The 19,532-nt window shown below is 42.1% G+C and overlaps 2 protein-coding genes across 5 annotated transcripts; both read right to left on the reverse strand.

The window, feature by feature from the left end:
• Positions 1 to 561: 561 nt before the first annotated feature.
• Positions 562 to 12,289, reverse strand: LOC128457502 (sortilin). Of its 3 annotated transcripts, XM_053442227.1 has the most exons (20): positions 11,982 to 12,289; positions 9,035 to 9,097; positions 8,873 to 8,946; positions 8,683 to 8,785; positions 8,434 to 8,595; positions 8,189 to 8,262; positions 6,856 to 6,905; positions 6,654 to 6,781; positions 5,946 to 6,090; positions 5,670 to 5,825; positions 5,110 to 5,222; positions 4,367 to 4,469; positions 4,101 to 4,269; positions 3,520 to 3,704; positions 3,241 to 3,430; positions 2,514 to 2,630; positions 2,193 to 2,301; positions 1,378 to 1,490; positions 1,111 to 1,237; positions 562 to 1,024 (listed from the first exon to the last, which is right to left on the reverse strand). In XM_053442227.1, the coding sequence occupies exons 1-20, from the start codon at positions 12,222 to 12,224 to the stop codon at positions 1,010 to 1,012; spliced, it is 2,439 nt and encodes an 812-aa protein (XP_053298202.1). In that variant the 5' UTR covers positions 12,225 to 12,289; the 3' UTR covers positions 562 to 1,009. The 3 variants fall into 3 exon arrangements, with proteins under 3 accessions (XP_053298202.1, XP_053298194.1, XP_053298211.1); XM_053442219.1 differs by having other exon boundaries at positions 562 to 1,237; XM_053442236.1 differs by lacking the exon at positions 11,982 to 12,289 and adding an exon at positions 11,915 to 11,934 and having other exon boundaries at positions 562 to 1,237.
• A 1,251-nt stretch (positions 12,290 to 13,540) lies between these two features.
• psma5 (proteasome 20S subunit alpha 5) lies at positions 13,541 to 17,216 on the reverse strand. Of its 2 annotated transcripts, none has more exons than XM_053435830.1 (10): positions 17,110 to 17,216; positions 16,771 to 16,821; positions 16,254 to 16,320; positions 16,027 to 16,153; positions 15,249 to 15,316; positions 15,056 to 15,163; positions 14,877 to 14,935; positions 14,669 to 14,771; positions 14,401 to 14,487; positions 13,541 to 14,242 (listed from the first exon to the last, which is right to left on the reverse strand). In XM_053435830.1, the coding sequence occupies exons 2-10, from the start codon at positions 16,797 to 16,799 to the stop codon at positions 14,165 to 14,167; spliced, it is 726 nt and encodes a 241-aa protein (XP_053291805.1). In that variant the 5' UTR covers positions 16,800 to 16,821; positions 17,110 to 17,216; the 3' UTR covers positions 13,541 to 14,164. The 2 variants fall into 2 exon arrangements, with proteins under 2 accessions (XP_053291805.1, XP_053291814.1); XM_053435839.1 differs by having other exon boundaries at positions 17,067 to 17,175.
• Between the last annotated feature and the right edge of the window lie 2,316 nt (positions 17,217 to 19,532).

A 19,532-nucleotide genomic window follows, 5' to 3' on the forward strand; every position in this document is an offset into this window, starting at 1 on the left:
AAACAACAGCAACATGTTGACGCATCCAGTTAAGCAAAAAATATCAGAGTTCAAGTAAAGGGTTTGCATTAGCATTTCCATCATACTCACACAACGCTGAGATAAAGATAAGTTTCCCCTCAAAAGTTTTTAAAGTTAAACAATAAAAGTGCTTTGGCAATAATTCAAGTCTTTCCTTTCAACACACATACAGGGGAAGAGAAAATATTGGCTGTGTTGAGCTGCACTGTATAAAAACTTGTTATATCTTTGCATTAAAGTTAGGCTCTTTTAACATTTATTTGAAAAGTTTCACTAAAAACTAAAGAGTAACATTGGTTAGAGACTGTAACTATCCTTTTTGTTAATTGGCAAATTCCATCTTGTAATTTGTGATTTCTAAACAACTAATTCATGAAAAGAAACTGCGGAGAATAGAGTTGTTTTCTTGGCGAAACTGACAAAATGAATGTTAAAATGGCCCATCACGCACAAAAGGACTGAATCTTATAAACTTAGATTTACAAAAAAACACTTCACTGACAGTAGAAAAAACGTAAGAACTAAAATACTGACTGGCTGTTCCCCAACTCTTCATAACACGTTCTGCAACTGTTTATCTAAGTCGGAGCCTCTGCATTGTGCTTCCTGCAGTGCATCACAATATGAAAGGCCGCCTCTTCTCAGGTCAGCGTGAAAGGAAACATATAGAGCACATATTCAGACTCAACGGTCTTTACACAACTCTTTGTGACAGAGACAACAAAGGCTCCCCGGGGAACCCAGAGGCTTTCTTCCGGTCTGTGCTGGGTTTTACCCCCTCCCCAAACTACCGGTTGGAGGTTGTTTTGTGGGAGCCTCAACTTGTACAAGGAAGCGATTGCAAAAGTGCCCCCCCCGCTGCTGATGCTGAGTCCTCCAGCCACCAGGGGATAGCGAGAAGTGAGAAGCAGATGTTAATCAGCATGTGGGAGCATCGGGAATGCCCAGGCATCGTGAAAGACTGCGTGACGTGTAGTCTTTTGGAGCCTTATTCTAAGAGGTCCTGTGAGGAGACACAAACAATACAGTAAATAGATAATTACAAGGTCTCATTATTTACAATGGGGCATTTTAGATAATACCAGAAACCTGATCTGAATCTTCATTGTACTGTGCTTTTCCTGTCTCCATGTAGTGAGTGTCGACATCGTCTACTCCCTCAATCTTATTCGCTTCCACATTGTCCCTCATCACAGAGTATCGGTGCACAAGAAACCTGAGGAGGACACGAGAGCTCACATCACAAACAAACGGGGGAGAAATATGTGCAGTCATTATCCGTATGTGTGTGTGTGTGTGTGTGTGTGTGTGTGTGTGTGTGTGTGTCTGAGGAAAGATGAAACAAAGTTAACTCACCGTCCTCCACACACATATTTCTTAACCAGCCAAACACCAGCAACACCACTGGTCAGAAGGATCAATAAGACAACCATCACGATGACCGCAGCGTTTGGTGAACTGGTCTCAGTCTGTTTAGAGTTAAAGAGATACGGTTAGCCAATAAGAAGAAACGCACAGCATCACTGATATGACAAAGTATTTACATTTTTTACATTTTATTTCCCTTCATATGTAAAGATACTCATAACGGATAAGGCAAGAGTGGGTCATTATTTAAAATATACAGTAACTGAAATAATCCTGCTCAACCCTCAAACTACAGCCGGATATGGTATTTTGGGGGATGATGCTAATACTAGGAAGTAAAAAAAAACACATCCAACAATAAATCAGCAGTTAAACATAACACAATAACGAGTATATAGAACTTTAAAAGAATATAGAAAGTTAACATTTATCTTTTTTATGTAACATATAATGCAAATCTTTTCAGCATTGTTTCTCCTGTGAAATAAAATGTTCATATCAGTGCATCTCACCCAACTTGAACACCCACACCGATATGTCTGTAAAAGACTCATAGCAGCTGATTTTTATCGGTCAAATAAATCGATTGGGCTCCACCTCTAACTCTGTATCACTGTCATCAGGTTCTGCACAGTAGAGCGCAGATCTGATTGAACTGAGAGAAAACCAAATGAGCCCGACCCCGACAGGCAGTCTGCTTTTTGTGTTCAACCTGATCTGAGCCAGATGTTTTCCCCAATAACAGGCACGTGCAGTGCATAGAGTCAAGCAGATAGCAAAGCCAACGCATGAGCAGAACTGACCAGAGAATCTGAATATAGGACGTTGCTGGTGCACAGCCTCCTCAGGTCCGTCTCCTTCCTGTCCGGCTGGAAACCGCCCTCACACTGGTCTCCGGGAATCTTCCGGTAGCTAAATGTATGAAGAGAGAAATAACTGAAGGCAAGAAGGAAGGAAATGTAGAAGCACAAGAACAGCGGAGAACACACAGCACTACAGTACTATAGTACACACAAAAGATAGAATTTTTTGGCTCCTGAACTGCAGCTTTGAATTAGACGTTTTTCAGCCAGTTTCCAGCCAGTGTTAGAAATATCCGAGCCAAAAACCCTAGACGTCCTCACCCACTGGTCTGTAGCTGCTCGGTGGTCCTGTTTAAACAGAACTCCAGGGGACGGCCTGTCATCTCCTCCTGCTCCACACACTCCGAGCGGTTCTCCGGTCGGTAATACCCAAAGTCACTGTAAGACAACGCTAGTTCAACTGAGGGCATAAATCTTTAACAGAGAAAAAAACTGCTAATCTAAACATTTCAATCAAAAAACTTTTTTCATCTTCACTTCAGCTTGAAATGAAGTTGATGGTTCAGTGACTTAGAATAGTACCGCGTTCATCCCCTTCATTTCGCCTCTTAGAAGTGTGTAAGTTGAGGGGTATTGCTGGAGAATACTTAAAAAGACTTGAAGGTAATTAAAAACCAGCTTTTATCTCCAATATTCAGTGAGACCACCTAATTGCTCTGGCACAGGTCCCAGCAGCCGTAAACATTACATGCGGATGCGGAGGGCATTATTGTTCAGTAAAAGTAACTAATAACCTTTGAAACTAAATTTGTTTTGCTCTATGTTTCTTTTTTTTTTAAATAATGTTTTAATGACATTAAAAGTATGTCCAATATCTATTTAATAAACAGCACAGGCTAGTTTTTATGATAACTAAAAAGCTTCTTTTGCACACAAGATATAATGTGCCCTGTGTCGCTTCATTCACCCTAAATACAGGATGAAACCACAGTGTTTTCACCGCCTTGCACAATATTCAAAAGAGGACATGGAGGGAACAGTCACGTACCAGTGATAATCATCCGCTGTGCATGGACAGGTGGACAGCTTCTTAGCGATAGCATAGTCCCTCCCGTTCCAACACACAGAGTCTTTCCTCAGGCGTAGGAGGGTTTCTTTATAACCCAGCACGCAGCCATCATTAGCTCCACTGGGGTCTGCAGAGTGAGCCAGCCACTGTACATAGTCCCCTTCAGTACCTGCACACATGAACATTCACATTGAGCCTAAGAGATCAAACATGGCCCTAAACCCAACCCGACTGTCATCCGTCTTCTCCCACACTCACAGTCTCTGGTGAAGAGCTTCCTGAAGTCTATGGTGATCACCAGCCATTTACTGAAGTCATTCCTGTAGCCCCACAGGCTGACGTTGATGGTGCGAGAGCCGGGCTCACTGTCCATACCGCTGAAGTGAAGAGGGTCGCTGGTGAAGTTGTATGTGTGCCAGCACTGCCCTTCATCTGTCGAAAACCTGAGGGGGTGTAAACACCTGGAGTGAAGCAGGCGAGAGAGCACGTACAGAAAAATAACACAGAAAAAACCCCGCTAAATAAGCAAAAATATGTTCATACTGCTTGTATGAGGTCTTTGTGACCTTTGAGTCTTTAAGTCTGAGTGACAACCAGCCAAAATTTGAAGATATTCCCAAAAGGCAGACATGAGATATCATTCAAGAGTCCAAAAATATGACTTATGAGGAGGCCACTGTGAACTTTGTCCAGTAAGATCTAATCAGTTAATCTGTGACTCCAAGTGAACATTTGCACCAAATTTGTAAAATTCCTTTTCTAGAGATATCAGACTACAAATATAACGCCTCGGGGCTACTGGCTGCCGCCCAAGCTCTTACAGGATAATAAATCCTCACTTGATCTGGTTGACAGGTGAGTTGGTGTGTTCCACAGCCACCAGCAGGCCTCCAGAGTCCAGGATAGCGTAGTGATGAGGGCCCTCAAGGGCCAACAGCCACGAGTAGCCCCCGTCATCAGACACGTACACGTTGGGTGAAAGAGCTGACTCTGCATCTCCAACACTGCCTGGAGAAAAGGGGACGGGGCACAGTGCTGTGAGACATTTGACCCTGAGGTAAAAGGATTCTGTATCAAGAGATCTTAATGTTTGTGCATTTTCTACCGTGGGCCAGGATGAGGCCCACAGCGTTGGGCTGGGAGAGAGGCAGCATGGGGACGTTCATCTTCATGGTGGTGCTGTAGGATGCATGGATGTGAAGTCTGCACTGTGAAGTCAAAGCGATGAGAGTGAACATCACTGTGAGACTGAGGCTGTTGACATGTTGATGCATTAAAGCTGCCTCTGGCCTGGGAACCTACCATGCAGGGACTTAGTGTGTGTTACACATCACAACTTAACTACATACTGTGGCCTCAGAAAGAATTGGGAGGTGTCCACATTTTGCAAATTTTATTGTGCTGGAGATTTTAATTAAAAACAAATCAAAAGCAGACATCTCCCTTACAAAAATAACTCTTGAAAGACCATTTGGCAGCAGTTACATGTTTTAGTCTTCATTTAAGTCTCTAAAAGCTTTGCACACCTGGATTTAGAGAATCTTTTATCCTTTCCCTCCTGACACATCCTCTCAAGCTCTGTTAGATTGGCTGGAAAGTGTTTCTACCGTTTTCAGGTACAGAAGTTCTATGAGCTTTATATATGAGGTCTCCTCTACGATAACGGACAGATTGATATGAGTGCTGCTGAGATGGTTGTGTAAGTATTACACTTTAATACTTATTTAGACAGGAGATTTCAAAAACTAAAAACTTTCCAAAAACATCTGCTCTATTTGTCATTATGTGTTACTAAGTGTAGACTGGTGGACAAATATGTCAATCTGAACAATAAGCCACTTTTCTTACCCTGTTTGGCCTGTTAGTGCTGGTCTCTGAGTCACAGTGGCTGTTCTGAGGTCTGTGCAGCGCCTGCCACCTTGCTCCTTGGTCGAAGGTGATCACTGTCTCCACTGCACCATCTGCAAAACAGCTTCACTTACTATGACAACCAAAAGAGTTTAGGTTTTCACATTGTTTAGCTGCTTAGCAATCTAACACTAGTTTAGACTTATTACAGGAATTTTCCAGAGCATTGCATATATTATATGCATGATGATGCAGGGTGATTCTATTTGAGATTTTACCATTTACTGAAAAAGATATGTAAAAGATAAATAGGAACAACATAGTGCAAGTCAATGAAACACAGGGAAGAATAATAACATAATAATGTGACTTGAATTGAAACATTTTCATACTTGTAAACTAGTTTTCCACTGTTACCTTAAAAATAATAATAACCAAGTGTTTCAACTCTGCAAGTAGTTTTTCATTTGAAATTAGTTGCCATTGAATAAAAAACTTAAAAATTTGAAATGCGTCAACACTTAAATATGTAAATTGAAGTGTAGAGTGTGTCTGCCCACCCTCTGTGAGTGCACTGGTCATGTAGACGCCCCTGAGTGAAGTAACCACGGTGAAGTCAGTGTCACTCCCTGTGGTTGTGTAGAGGTGACGCTCCAGAGACTTCGAGAACACGGTTCCTCTGTCGTCTGACACGTAGATGGTTCCAACACCGGAGTCTGATACACAGACACACACACACACATATTTGGATTATAAGTTTGTGACACTATGTTATCATCAATAACAGATGTAACTATCAGAATCTTTATTGTCATCATCAATCTGCTTTTTCTGACCTCCAGGGTCGTCCACGTGCATGAAGATCATGTCCTGATTGGCTGAGAGGATGGAGTAGAACTGCTCGTGGTTGACTGTGGGAAGCTGAGCCATGTTCCACACCTCCCCTCCGTCCACTGACACGTGGATCATACGCTCTGTACCCTGACACACACACATCGCAGACATATTTTAGAGGGGACAACATTTGAATCACTGATCCTTTATAATTTTGTAGAATTTGGATGGAAATATTGCAGAAAATGTTTATATTTAGTTAAATATATGTGGTTTGAGGAACACACCAAAATGGGAAACAAGTGGAACTCATTAAAGTTAAAGATTGGATACATTAACTGTGCTAATACAGCCAGGAAGTGCAGATATGTCAAGTTGAGTCATCTCCAGATGTGGTCGGGCTAAACTGACCACAAAGCATTTTCATACTAAATGCATTAACACCTTGCATCATGTTCACGCCAGGTGGAAACCAGGTCATTAACTATTTGAATGGCGGTTTCGTGCGAGGAAATACATGTTTTTCTAATTTAGGTGAGCTGACACTAAAGTGGAAGTGCAGGAATACTGCAAGAATGTTCCTCTACATGTGTATGGTTACCATAAATGTCAATAAAGAAATACAAGGATGTGTGAAGCGTGGGGCCGATTTACAGAGACAAGCACATTCTTCTCTTAGAAAATATTAAAGGAGTGGAAAGCAGACATACTTTGCCTGTCATGATGGAAGCAAAAACAAATTTTCCACCCAGAACAAAAGAGTAAACTCTTGTTGCGATTGTCTGGAAACTTCGGCCGTAGTCTGATGTCTTCCTTAACTCCAGCATTCCTTTCTCATCTGACAGAAAGAAGGCAGGGTTACTAGATTTGTTAACTTACATGTACATGTGGGGGAAACTTATCCTCACTTACTGCATGATCCGTTGTAGTTAGTTGTAAAAAAGACGCTGTTCTTTGGACCCCTGTACGTGAAAAAAGGACAACGTGAAGTTTGCTGAGTTCAAATGTGCTTGTGGATTTTATTGCGATCACAGATTAGAGTTGCGGTTTCTTCAGAGTGCTGTGCGAGCAGGGCTCACGTCGACCCCCAGGCTGCGCTCCAAGTCCTCCCTCTGGCTCTGTTCGCTGCCAAAGGGGACGAAGGTTTTCACACTGCAAAAGATTCTGCTACTTCAACGGCTGTGGGCTGAACAAGAATGTCGCTGCTGACTCATGATCCGGGCTGAAGGCAGCCTCGGCTCCCTCGCTCTGCAGTCAATTTAGGCCCGGGCCTTAATGACAGCTGTGGTCAGGCGGAGCTATCACAATGTTCCAACAATGCAGCGCTAACAACCTCAGGCTGACACCACCACCTTGTGTGAACATCGATGCTCGAATGCGACCAGAGTCAGGAGAGTGACGTGAAGTGGGATGAGAGAGACAGCTGGAATAACACCAACCGACAAACGACAGGAACAAAGATGCGCACGTGGGAAGCACGGACAGGTTTCATGTTCTTCTCACTTTCAAACAATCACAAACACATTTAGTACAACATGTTCATATTCAATATGAAACCATAACAGACGATGGGACCAGAGAGGGTAGAAGGTTATGTGTTTGTTATTTTTGTGAAAGGGAGCGTAGTCTGATTTATCTGTTTGGAAAGAGGAGGAGCAGGTTTTGAAAATGTTCCGCTCCCCTGATATAAAGTGTATTTAATTTCATTGTTTTCCATTGAGATTTATTATTTACTGATTTTCTGCATGGATCATAAAGATGTTTTTTTCCATCTGCAGAGAACAACAAGCATGTCTCTGTATCAGGGCCAACAAGTCGGTGGTCAGAGTTAATATAGGGATAGGGATGTTTTGTATTATGTCGAGTTTCTACTAGAGGGTGGAGACCCAATACTAAAGAAGAGGTCCACTCCTATTATTTTAATGGTAGAATATAAAGTTCACCCCCCTCTCATCAAGGTTCAACAATTTTCCACTGTTTTATGTGAGGTTTTGAAATCCATAAGAGGATATATTTGTGTTTTTAAATAATGAAAAAAAATGTAATCATAGTTACACTTCTCCTTCCTCACACTCTGGAGCTCTAGCAAGATTTTTTAAATATTCTTACAGTTCCTTTAATAAACTTATTGTTCCAAGTATTTGTCTTAACTCTTCATTACAAATATCTTATTTTATATTTATTACAACTAGAACCCACAAGTTCAGGACATTTTTAATTTCAATACAAAACTGATGATTCTCACCATCTGACCAAGCAAGCACTGTCATGGATTTTCCTCCAGGTGGCGCCAAAGTCCTCAGACAGCCACATGTCCAGCTGGAGGGAAACAGCTTAGTCAGTAAAAAAACACGATATTAGCAACTTTTTAGTTTTCATTTATCATTAATCATATTATAGAGTGAAATAAAAGTCCTTATTGCACGGAGGAAGAATCAACGTTTCTCTAATAAAACTCTGCAAACACGTTATGGTCATTAAGGCTGCTACCGTGATACTGAGAGTCAGAAGTGCGTTGCAGTCTCCGGGGTTGTACAGCATCTGGATGAGGGGCTCAAATGGCAGATCTGTCGAGACAAAGGTGAGGCCAAAGTCCTGCGAGCGGAACAGTCGAAAACCGCCGATCTCTGACACGACTCCAGTCAGGATCACCTGAAACCAAGCACACAGGAACCCATCAGGGAGGAGCTCTGCCAACAAGTTTTATGATTTATTGTGTTCACATGGGGAAAAACTCACCTTCCCAGAGTGGTCGGGACTGATGGCGATGCCAAACTCAGTCTGGATGAAGGTGTGGTTGATCAGGTGAGTCACATCTTCAAAGGTTTTCCCATAGTCTTCACTGACGCAGACACAAAGTAACAGTGAGTACATAGTAAATCAATGAACAGCTCCATTGCCATTGAGTGTGTCATCAGGCATTTCTCACCTCCTGTAGAGGTTGGACTGACCGAAGCGCATCATGAACAACGGCACCTGAAAGGTTGTCAGGACCAGCAGCACCTGAAGGCAGAGGAGGCGTTACATCATTTGTTCACATTCACGGAGAAATGTTTAGTTTCCATAATATCAGACATCGAAACAAGCTCACCCCTGATCCATCTCCCACCCAGGCCAGCGACAGTGAGCCCATGGCTCTCACTTTGAAGGTGAACTGAAACGGGACAAAAAAACAAATAGAGGTGGAGGTTTTTAGAGAAAGAAAATCAAGCAAAACATTTGAGTACCACCCATGTGGCCTGACTGAGGATTATTTGGGGTTTTGCTGCAGTATCTCTCGCCCAGTAGCCTGAGGAACAAAAATACACTAAAGAGTGCAGAGCTTAGTCTGCCATCCAAGAAACACGAGAGAGCTTGTGTGTGTTTCTGTCGTTCATTGGGCAGGAGAGACAGCAGCCGAGCAGACAGAATGAATTTTCCTTAGTGTTCAAAGTAACTCGGCCATTTGGATGCACTCTGAATCCGTGACCTACATTCCTGCCTAAATGACAAAGCTGGGGCCAGAGAACAATTAATGACGTCCCGAGCACAGCCAGAACGCACGCACGCACACGCACACGCACACACACACACACACTTCTTCTATTCTGACTACAAACACAACACAAAAAAGTTTCAAAACTAAATGTGCCACCAGTATTTGAGGTAAAGTTGAATGATTTCACAACTTCACCGGCTGCAAACAACATTCCAGTCTATTGATCAAGAGTGACGTCCAAGTGTTTGGCCATTTGAGCAACATATTCATCCACAGCCAACATTTTTTGGAGTCAAAAGAAGATTTCCTCCCCCGCGTTTCTTCAGCTGGCGGGGCAGAGATATTTACAAGGTGAGCCCGGTCCTGGAGAGTCTGTGCACCGCTCTATAAAGCCACAGGAGAGGCCCCGGATCTGGCTTCTGGAAGGCAGAGACGGTCCAGTGGAAAAGTGGCTGACTCCTTTATGTCCAAAGAGAGTGAACACAACTTTCCATCCCTGCTCTACAGGAATAATTTCATCACAGCCGTGCTGCATCCATCTGTTGTTTTGAATCTTAATCACACTGTTTGACAGCTTCTTACTCTTTTTTTAATAAGCACGAAACAGAGTCCTGTCTGCGCAACACTCTCCCACAGTTAAACCAGTGTTCTTGGTGGAGCCAGACTGATATATTGATGGCCAATAATTCAATAGGTATTGGTGTTTACGTTAGTCAATGTAAACTCCAATACACCAATATAAAGTATTTTCATGTTCATTAAAAGTGTCTTACTTTTAAATGTTTGGTTTTATTTAGTTGTCAGTGGTTATTTTCTGAATAATAATTTGTGATACTGTAAATCTAATTTATTAAAAATTCTAATAAATGGATAAAGTGGCAATTGGCATACAAATAAAAAGTACTCCCCCACATCCCCCACTGGACAAATGCTGACTGGACTGGCTACAGGGGCACTGGAACCCAAACAATCTGCCTGATAAAGCAGCTCAGCTGACTGAGTCAAAGCTGAGACAGTCGTGTGAGGGAGTGAAACCTCTATCTAACTAGAGGACTGATGAATACAAGGAGATTGTAAAGAGAAGATAGGTTAGTCAGAAAATCATAAAAGAGAAATGTCTGACAGGGTTAGAGACGCAGCCTCACAAACCAGACATGACCTCATATCACATGCTGAATTTAAGGGTCCACATCTGCTGTGACGAGGCCTCTGTAATCTCTGTCCGCAGCTCAACGCATGCCGCTGTGGAATTTAAGGTGCAGTCAACTTTCAATAGTTGAGTAACGAAGCTGCACGGCAGAGTGTCGCACATGCACAGATACACACATGCATGCATGCAGACTGAATAGCACAGGCTAACAGGGGGTGGGAGCTCAGTGAAGTCCTCTCTCTGAGCTCAGGCTCCAACACAATGAGCTCCTTATTCCCTCCACTCGGGGGTTTTAACCTTTCTGCTTCGGCCTGTGTTTAAATCATCAAAGATTTTTGGGTCATTTTGGACGAGCTTCTACTTTGGAGGAACATTATCAGTATCATTGGTGCATCAGAGCAGAATCACACCCAGCTCCATGGATCTGACCTGGACTGACCACTCACTTTAATTCAATGAGTGTAACAGCCAGAGCTGAAACAATAAGTCAATCAATAGAAAATCAGCAACTATTGTCACAGTAAATTGTGAGACATTGTGTGGTGTCAGATTGTGGATCTGCAGTTTTTGTGACTGGTCACTTGTGACCATAAATTTACCTTCTTTAGGTTTTGTACTGTTGTTTACACAAAACAAACAAACTGAAGTCATTAACGACGGATATAAACAACATGTATATGTTTTAACTGACAAATGTATCGGCAATTTAATAATAATTAATAGAATTGTTCTTCCAAATGGATGGACGGACAATTAATAGAGAAAACAGCTGTGACAATAATTGAAACTACGCCATTGTTTGGAGCCCATATAACTAGTAGCTCAACAGAGTATTTATTAAGGCTAAAACCAATTTGTCATTTTAGTTGTCTTTTAAAAACATTTGTTTAATCCAGTAATTTTTTTCTCTATGAAATTGTGAAAAAAACGTCATGTTCTCATCTAGTGAGTGAATTAATCAAAATGACATGGAAATGCTGAAAATATTAATTAATAAATAAACCTTTGATAATATATAACATTTAAGAATATCAAATCTTCCAATGCATGAACATTAACTTTTTCAATTAGTTGATGATGGAAATAGTTTCTAAATTGGATTATTCCCTTTAACTCTTAATGACAGTAAGGAGTCACACCACAGACTGCTGTCGAGGGCAGAAACTGACAGTGTTGTCCTGGAGAGGATTATCTGGAGAGGCAATACATCAATATAAAATGTTCATCAATAACAAAAGTTATAATTAAATGAATATATTGCTTCTGCTTTGCTGTTCAGAAAGTGTTGGCTCATAATGAGTGATCATTATTGATATGTACTGATGTTGTTATTTGGTCCAGACCTGATGACTCTCAAACTTCACGTCCTCGGGCAGTTTAGTAATGGGCGGACGCCTGGTTGAGACTTACAGTGTGGGTGTTGTTGCTCAGGGTTGGGTCTCCAGGCAGCGCTGTGCAGGTCTGTTCATTCAGCCCCGCGCTGCGTTTGGAAAGCTCGGACCTCTGGAAACTCTGTGGCTCCACATCCCTGCGGACGAACTCCCGGTGCAGCCCTGCTCCTCCTGCTCCTCCTCCGGCCTGAGAGAAACCTCTGGCAGCCGCTGCACACGACAACAACAGCCCGAGCCTCAGGACATAACACGCGGGGCTCATGTTTACAACGAGGCCGACCAACTTCGCTCTAAGCGACAGACTCTGCGGCCGGAGTTGGCTCCACATGCCCCCCCCGTCACCAAACGCCTATACAATCACGGCCCATCCACCGCGACGCCGGATTGGTCAGCGCCAGAAAAGCCAGCGAGCTCATTGGTCGGCAGGAATCGCCCTCACGCTAACTTGTCATATGTCCCGTGTTCTACTGCCCCCTGGTGGAAAGACCGCGCGATGCACAGCGAGAAGTTTTACTATAGGAAACTTTGAATTTCTTGAGTTTATTATTCCAAGAAACAGAACAAACATTGTGCAAGATATTATTTATTTACTGGTAATAGCTAGATAGATAGATAGAGGATTAGATAGATAGATAGATATCTATATAGATAGATAGACAGATATATATATATATATATATATATATATATATAGATAGATAGATAGATAGATAGATAGACAGATAGATTGATGGATAGATCGATAGAAAGTTTACATACCAGCTCCGACTGATTAATGAGGGGTCAAGTGTTGATAAATGTTTTCAAAACTACTAGTTCTGTAATATTTGAGATTAAGTTAGTTATTTAAACAATTATTGTGTATGGAGCCCCAATATTGAAAACATTATCTAAAATGTAACTGAATACATAAAACATAATCTTACGAGAAAAGAATGAGAATACTTTGTCTTTACTGGACATTGGCTTATCTACTTGACTCTGAATGTAATGTGTTGTGTAGGAGGATTTTAGAGACAGACCACATCTTAATAAATGGGAAATGACTTATCACAGGAGTACAACAGCTGTGCTTGGCCACTTAAAAACATCCCAGAATGCTTTGGTTGTTATGGTTTCGCTGCCATGTATGAGTAAGAAGACCTAATCTGATGTTAGAGTTGTTTACTGTCTGTTTATTTGGAAAAATACCACTGGTAGTCTTCAGTAAATATATTGACTGTGTACTTCAGGGAAAGGGTTGAACAGTCATCAAATTACTCTAATTACTTGCCAATTTATTAGATAAAACTAGCAGTATAATGCCGCATACCTCCCATAATAACAACTATCATGCTCCATCTATTTTTACAGTGATTTGGGAGGCTGTAACTTGTGGTGCTGTTGAATTGTACTGAAGTGGAGCTCATATTTTAAATTAAGGTAAAAAAGGTAAAAAAAAAAAGTACACACATTACTTCTTAGTATAACTCATTACCTCAAAGAGAAATTCATTATTTATTGAGGGTAATAAATGTTGAAGGTTAAAAGAAGTATAGCCTTTTAGGTTAAGGTGATTAAAACAAAACTGGTTCTACCTTCTGTGAAGCCATATATTTATTATCTATAAACAATCGACTGATGCTTTACAGGTTAATAATAAGCCATTAATAACCTGGAAAATAAAGGTGGAGAGCAACTTGTAATTGTGGCAAAAGATCTTACAGCGTGTATGCACCGTCTTGCACATGACTTTTTAATCTTGTGTGTAGTGATACAAATAGTGATCTAACAAGTATAATACTTGAACTGTATTGACTAACTCTGGATATTCATAGATTTCTGTCACGTGAAAACTATGAAAATGGCGTCAGGGGACTAGCATCCTTGAAACACAAGAAATACACACAGAAAAAGCAATCACATCACTTTCTGAATACAACAGTTTAATTGTAGTTCTGATTTATAACAAAAAAATAGCCCCAGCCCCACCCCCCCATTTTCTATGTTGGTCAGACTTCTGTACAGGACTGTTCAGATAGTGAGAAAAAAGAATTCAATTATCACGTTACAAAGATAACCCTCGTATGCAATCGAAAAAGATGAGGAGAATGTCCTGATGAGAAGTTGTGGTTGTGTTGAGACATTCAGCCCAGGTGTAAATTTACATCCTCTCCTCCTCTGTCTAGATCTCAAACAGAGACTTGTAGAGTCTTCTCTGCTCTAGATGTCCTTGATTACATCTTCCAGCTCCTCTTTGGAATACATGTGGAAAGTCTTCCCGGGCTCAACTGTTGCCAGCTACAGAAGAGACAGAGACACAGAAATCCTTCATGAAAGATGATTACTCTTACGTCCTTACGTCCTTTGCAAACTGCACAAGACATTTACATACACAAATTCCACTGCTCTAATGTCTACAAAGTGTTCAGGGACTGGGAGAGAAAAGAGGAGCAAACCTCGATGTTGGTTGAATTGAGCTTCTCCTCCATCACTTGCTTCAGAATGGTAAGGGATGACTTGATGGCATCTTTCAATGTCATGGACTGTCAGTTAGCAAGAGAGAGGGGGACACAGAAAAATATGAAACTTGTCAATTTTGGTGATTTACTTCTTTAAAAGTTTGAGGAAATTCTTAACATTTCAGTTTTACATGATCTCTGTCAATAAATACAAAATTGACATGCAAGACAGCAGCTTAGAAATGTGACAACTTGGAGCTGATACCTTGTGGTAGACTTCTTGCAGAGAACTCTGTGCTCCCTCAGACGCTGAGCCGATGGCCCGTGCATCGCACTGCACAAAGGTTCCTGACGGGTCCATGTGGTACCTGCATTTACAAACATAAGATCAGAGACTCTCAGTGGTCTGACTTTACTTTAAATGTGCAACTCTTTTTGGTTTTGAATATTTAAGAGGACAAATCTTTACATACAGCTGAGGCCCTTTTTCATCAACTCCCCCAAACAGAAGTGCCACACCGAATGGTCGACTCTGTAGAGGTGCCAGCACAAAGGAGCGCAGCGGGGAGAGAGAAATATACAAGTTAGGTTACCTGACTCCAACATCATTCAATTTGAAGTACGAGTCAGTGAGACAAGCTGAGCGACTGACCATAGCACCAGGGTCAGCATCCTCCTCTCCAAACTGCAGGGCCAGGTTGGACACAGCCTGAGTCACACTCTCCACTGTCATCGTCTCATTATAAGTGAACCAGTGGTTCTGAGGACGAATAGATGCTGGTTAATTTTAGGTTAACCACAAAGTCATTGAACTGGTTATGTTTCAGTGGACTCATACTTCATACCTGTGTTTCCACTCTCGCTTTGTCGATTAGAGTCTTAGCATCAGCTATCAAGCCACTCATGGCACAACCTTTGAGTCGGAAAAAGAGAAAATTAAGATACAGCATGACCTTGAGACGCTGCTGTCTAGCACATGAATGAGCACTGCCATACAGAGACATGTATAATATCATACTTCATTTAGTCAGGGAATATTAACAAGTAAGAATGTGGATTCAACCTTTGCCACTGATCTGTTTGTATACATGTGTAATGTTATATGAAGGTCACAGTATATTTTCAATTAAACAATGTAATTTTAGTAATGATTGTCAGGCCTTCTCTTTATAATGCCACTGAAGTGAAAGCTCTGCATGTATTGGATATGAGTGAGCTCTCAAACTTTATTAAAAACTACTTTTAACTGCAGCAGAATTCTGCTCATGACGTTTGATAGGAGCAAAGACAAAGGTCGGCAAATTTCTTAATAAAAAAATATATCAATTAGATGGTTGTGTTTGCTCTTATATTAGCACTTAAAGGCAAATTCCCAAAAATGAGGGATAGCCCTCATGATTTCATTCTTAGAAATAAACATTAACATGGAATGGCTGCTAAATAAGTTTCTAATACAGCTCAGATTTCCTGTTTTATGAAATAATACAACTAGAGTAGAATTGATTATTGATTAAACTTATCTGTGATTACGACCAGCCAAAATACTTTATCAGTTAGTACACAGTGTGAATACAATTACTAATGTTTTATGTGCATCCGGATTTCCTTCTATGTTCCACTTACCAATGTGGGTGTCAATCTCCACGATCTTCTCAATGCTGTTGGGCTCCATCAGGGGAGAGGTGATCCTCTTCTCCACAGCCAGACACACCCCCTCTGTTGTCTGGATACCAATGGCTGTGGAGCCCAACTGGAGGAGCAGCGGCGTATGAGTTTCAGACGGGCCATTTGTTTACAAGAGCCAGTATACAACACCACACAGAGGTGGACGCTCATGGTATGATACTTACTTTAATGGCCTCGATGGCATATTCAACCTGGAACAATCTTCCTTCAGGAGAGAATGTGTTCACACCTCTGCAAAACAGGAACAGATTATATTTATTATTTCAACACTGCACAATAATGTAACCAGACAAACAAAATCAATGCAGATGGCACTTTGTTCTCTTTTAAAGCTAAGTCACCGCTAAATGAAACATTAAACCCGCCCAATTTAAGCACTTTTTATGGTTTATATTGGCCGGAGCACCACAAAGGCTAAATCTCAGTTAGCTTTCCATGTAGAATTAAAAAAAAACTGTTGTACCGAAAGTGAAAGCAAACCAACTCGCTGAGGAGCGATTTGCTTCTAGCCAACTATTAGCAACACACAACTACAAGATCAAACAAAGGGTTGATACCAGAGCACTTCATCATTTCAGAGTCACAACAGCAAACAGCATATCACAAGTGGCTTCTCCACAGCTCGCTGCTTCCCACCGAGAGGCGCTCAACTAATGACAAAGCAGTTTGAGTTGCACCAACCTGTCATATTCCGATCTCGTCAGAAACATGTTTGACGGTTAGACACAGGACCTTCGGACGGAGAAGAAGAAGCACATGAGATCAAATCAGTTTCAGACGCGCAGGAACGGGCGTTTGGTTTTAAGTGCGCCGTGACACCGGGTGATAAGCTAGCTCGGGTTAGCTGCAGTGCAGAAGAAGCGTGCGAGCTAACTGAAGCTAACACAAAAACCCTCCGGCACAGAGACGACTTATACAAGCCCACCATCAGCAGTCAGACATTATAGATACTTTTTAGGAACGAAAAGTGTCAATACCACAAAGTCCTCCTGAGTAGTTTCACAAGTTAGATTCGTTTACCTTCGGCTACAGACCCTTGAATGAGTTCGCTTGTTTGAGGGGAAATGTACACGGTGTAACGTCTAAACGCGCCGGTTGTCAACAGAGCTGGAGAAAGGTTCCGGGGGACAGCTCCGTCCACAGTCTCCTGTAAAGTGTTATCATTAGTAGCAGTTGAGTTAGAAAGCTACTAGTGATAATAACAATACTAATAGCATGAATTATTCAGGACTTCTTTTTTACTTTATATTAGCAACAATCTCCTGCATCCTCTTTTCTAATTAACAGTTTACAGTGTTGTGCAAGTTCACAGCTCCCATGAACTAGTTCAAAGTTCAGTTCATACAAGTAAACATGAATAGTTCACGTTAATAGTTCACCATTTAAATTCTGAACTAGTTTATAGTTCAGTTCATTTCATAGTTTTAAGGTGGAAAGTGAGAATTAACTTGTAGGCTTCTGCGACTGCGTCTGCGTCTTTTCACGCCGCTGTGGCGCAAGACTCGTTTTCATTCATGCTTCCCCAACCGTTGCGCGTCTTACAAAGCAATTCCGCGCCAGAACACTAGGCGGAGTAATGCTTTTTGTCGAAGGCGACCTGAGAGACGCCTTCTTTGTGGGTGTGGCAATCGTTGTTGACTGTTTATTTACCTTCTACCAGTCGTGTTCTCCATTACAAACACACGGTGAACCATGGCAGAGAGTGTATTCACGATTCCAACCGAACAACAATTGATTGAGATGGAGCTGCTGGACATTGAAGAGCAACTTCTTATAATTAGACTGTTTATTTACATCGCCACTCCGGCTCCTCATAGCCTATTTCTGGCGGACAAATCGGCCAGTCAGTGACGGGTTATACAAGTGGTCATACTTTCGGATCTCTTCTGCCAAGTGCTCTTCTATTTGGTCCATATTCGTTCTTCTAAATCTTCCGTGATTTCCGCGTATTGTGGGGCATGAAACCGGAAACTAGACACCGGACGGGATGTAGAGCAGACCAATCACAGCCTTGCGGGCTGAGTGAGCTTGCGGAGCTTTGCCGTAAATTTTAGAAAAGGGGGTCGACACCCGTCAGCACGTAAGGAGGGATACATAAGCACGTAAGGGACCCGGAAGGGCTCTTGCGCTTACGGGCCCGTGAAAACGCAGAAGCATGTTTCAGGCTTTATCCATCACTACCCCTTGCCTTTACTGTCGGAATCTTTATCAGACAGTGTGTAAAAATCCCTCAGATAACAATAAGGTGCATCGGATCACGGATGTAGTTGCTGAGTCTGCGTCTCTGCTTTCTCTTGCCATCTGTATATGAGACCGAGAGCTGTTGTGTTGCAGGTATGGCCTGCCCCTTTAAGGGAAATTTGTAGTGTGTGACGTAGTGCACCTGGGTATTGTGGGAAAAGACGCATGCTTCTGCGACTGCGTCTGTGTCTTTTCACGCCGCTGTGGCGCAAGACTCGTTGTCATTCATGCTTCCCCAACCGTTGCGCGTCTTACAAAGCAATTCCGCGCCAGAACACTAGGCGGAGTAATGCTTTTTGTCGAAGACGACCTGAGAGACCCCTTCTTTCTTCTTCATCGATTGTTTATTTACATAGCTACTGCGGCTCCTTGTAGCCTTTTTCAGGCGGACAAATACGCCAGTCAGTGACGGGTTATACAAGTGGACATACTTTCGGATCTCTTCTGCCAAACGCTCTTCTATTTGGTCCATATTCATTCTTGAATGATTGCGGGCTGAGTGAGCTTGCGGAGCTTTGCCGTAAATTTTAGAAAAGGGGGTCGACACTAGTGATGTGTCGGTCGTGAACGATTCGTTCGTTTTGAACGAATCCTTACAAGGACTCGGGAGTAACGAGTCCTCTCAAAGAGAGATTCGTTAATTTTCTCGTGGCCGCGCATCGGGACTGTTGCATAGGCTGATGCAGGTCACGTGAAAAGGATCCAAAGACTCGTATCCGGCAGATGAACGAATCACTGATCCGAAGACTCTGTTGGCAGAAGAACGAAACACTGATCTGAAGACACGGTCGGGAGGTGAACGATTCGTTCATCTGCCGGGTACGAGTCTTTGGATCGTTTGCACCCCCCCCCCCCCCCACCCCCCCCTTGAAACGAACGAATGACTCAAAAAGAGATTCGTTCATTTTACTGAACGAGATTCAAAGAACCGACACGGTAAAAATATCCGAACTTCCCATCACTAGTGTGAACTGGCTCAACGCTGCAAACAGCTACTGGACACCAGCATTGAGAGGCATAAGTAGTAGGGATGGATCATTACACTCTTGTGACCAATCCTGCATGAGACTGCGGTTAGGCCCGCCTTTCTCATTAGCATAAGTACACTGCAAATGAAAAGGAAATGTATCGGGGAATAAATAAATGTGCAAATATATTTAAGACATTTATTTTGACATTTATTTTGGTATTAACATATTTAG

This window comes from Pleuronectes platessa, chromosome 2 (assembly GCF_947347685.1).
Source record: "Pleuronectes platessa chromosome 2, fPlePla1.1, whole genome shotgun sequence".
Classification (NCBI taxonomy): Eukaryota; Metazoa; Chordata; class Actinopteri; order Pleuronectiformes; family Pleuronectidae; genus Pleuronectes; species Pleuronectes platessa.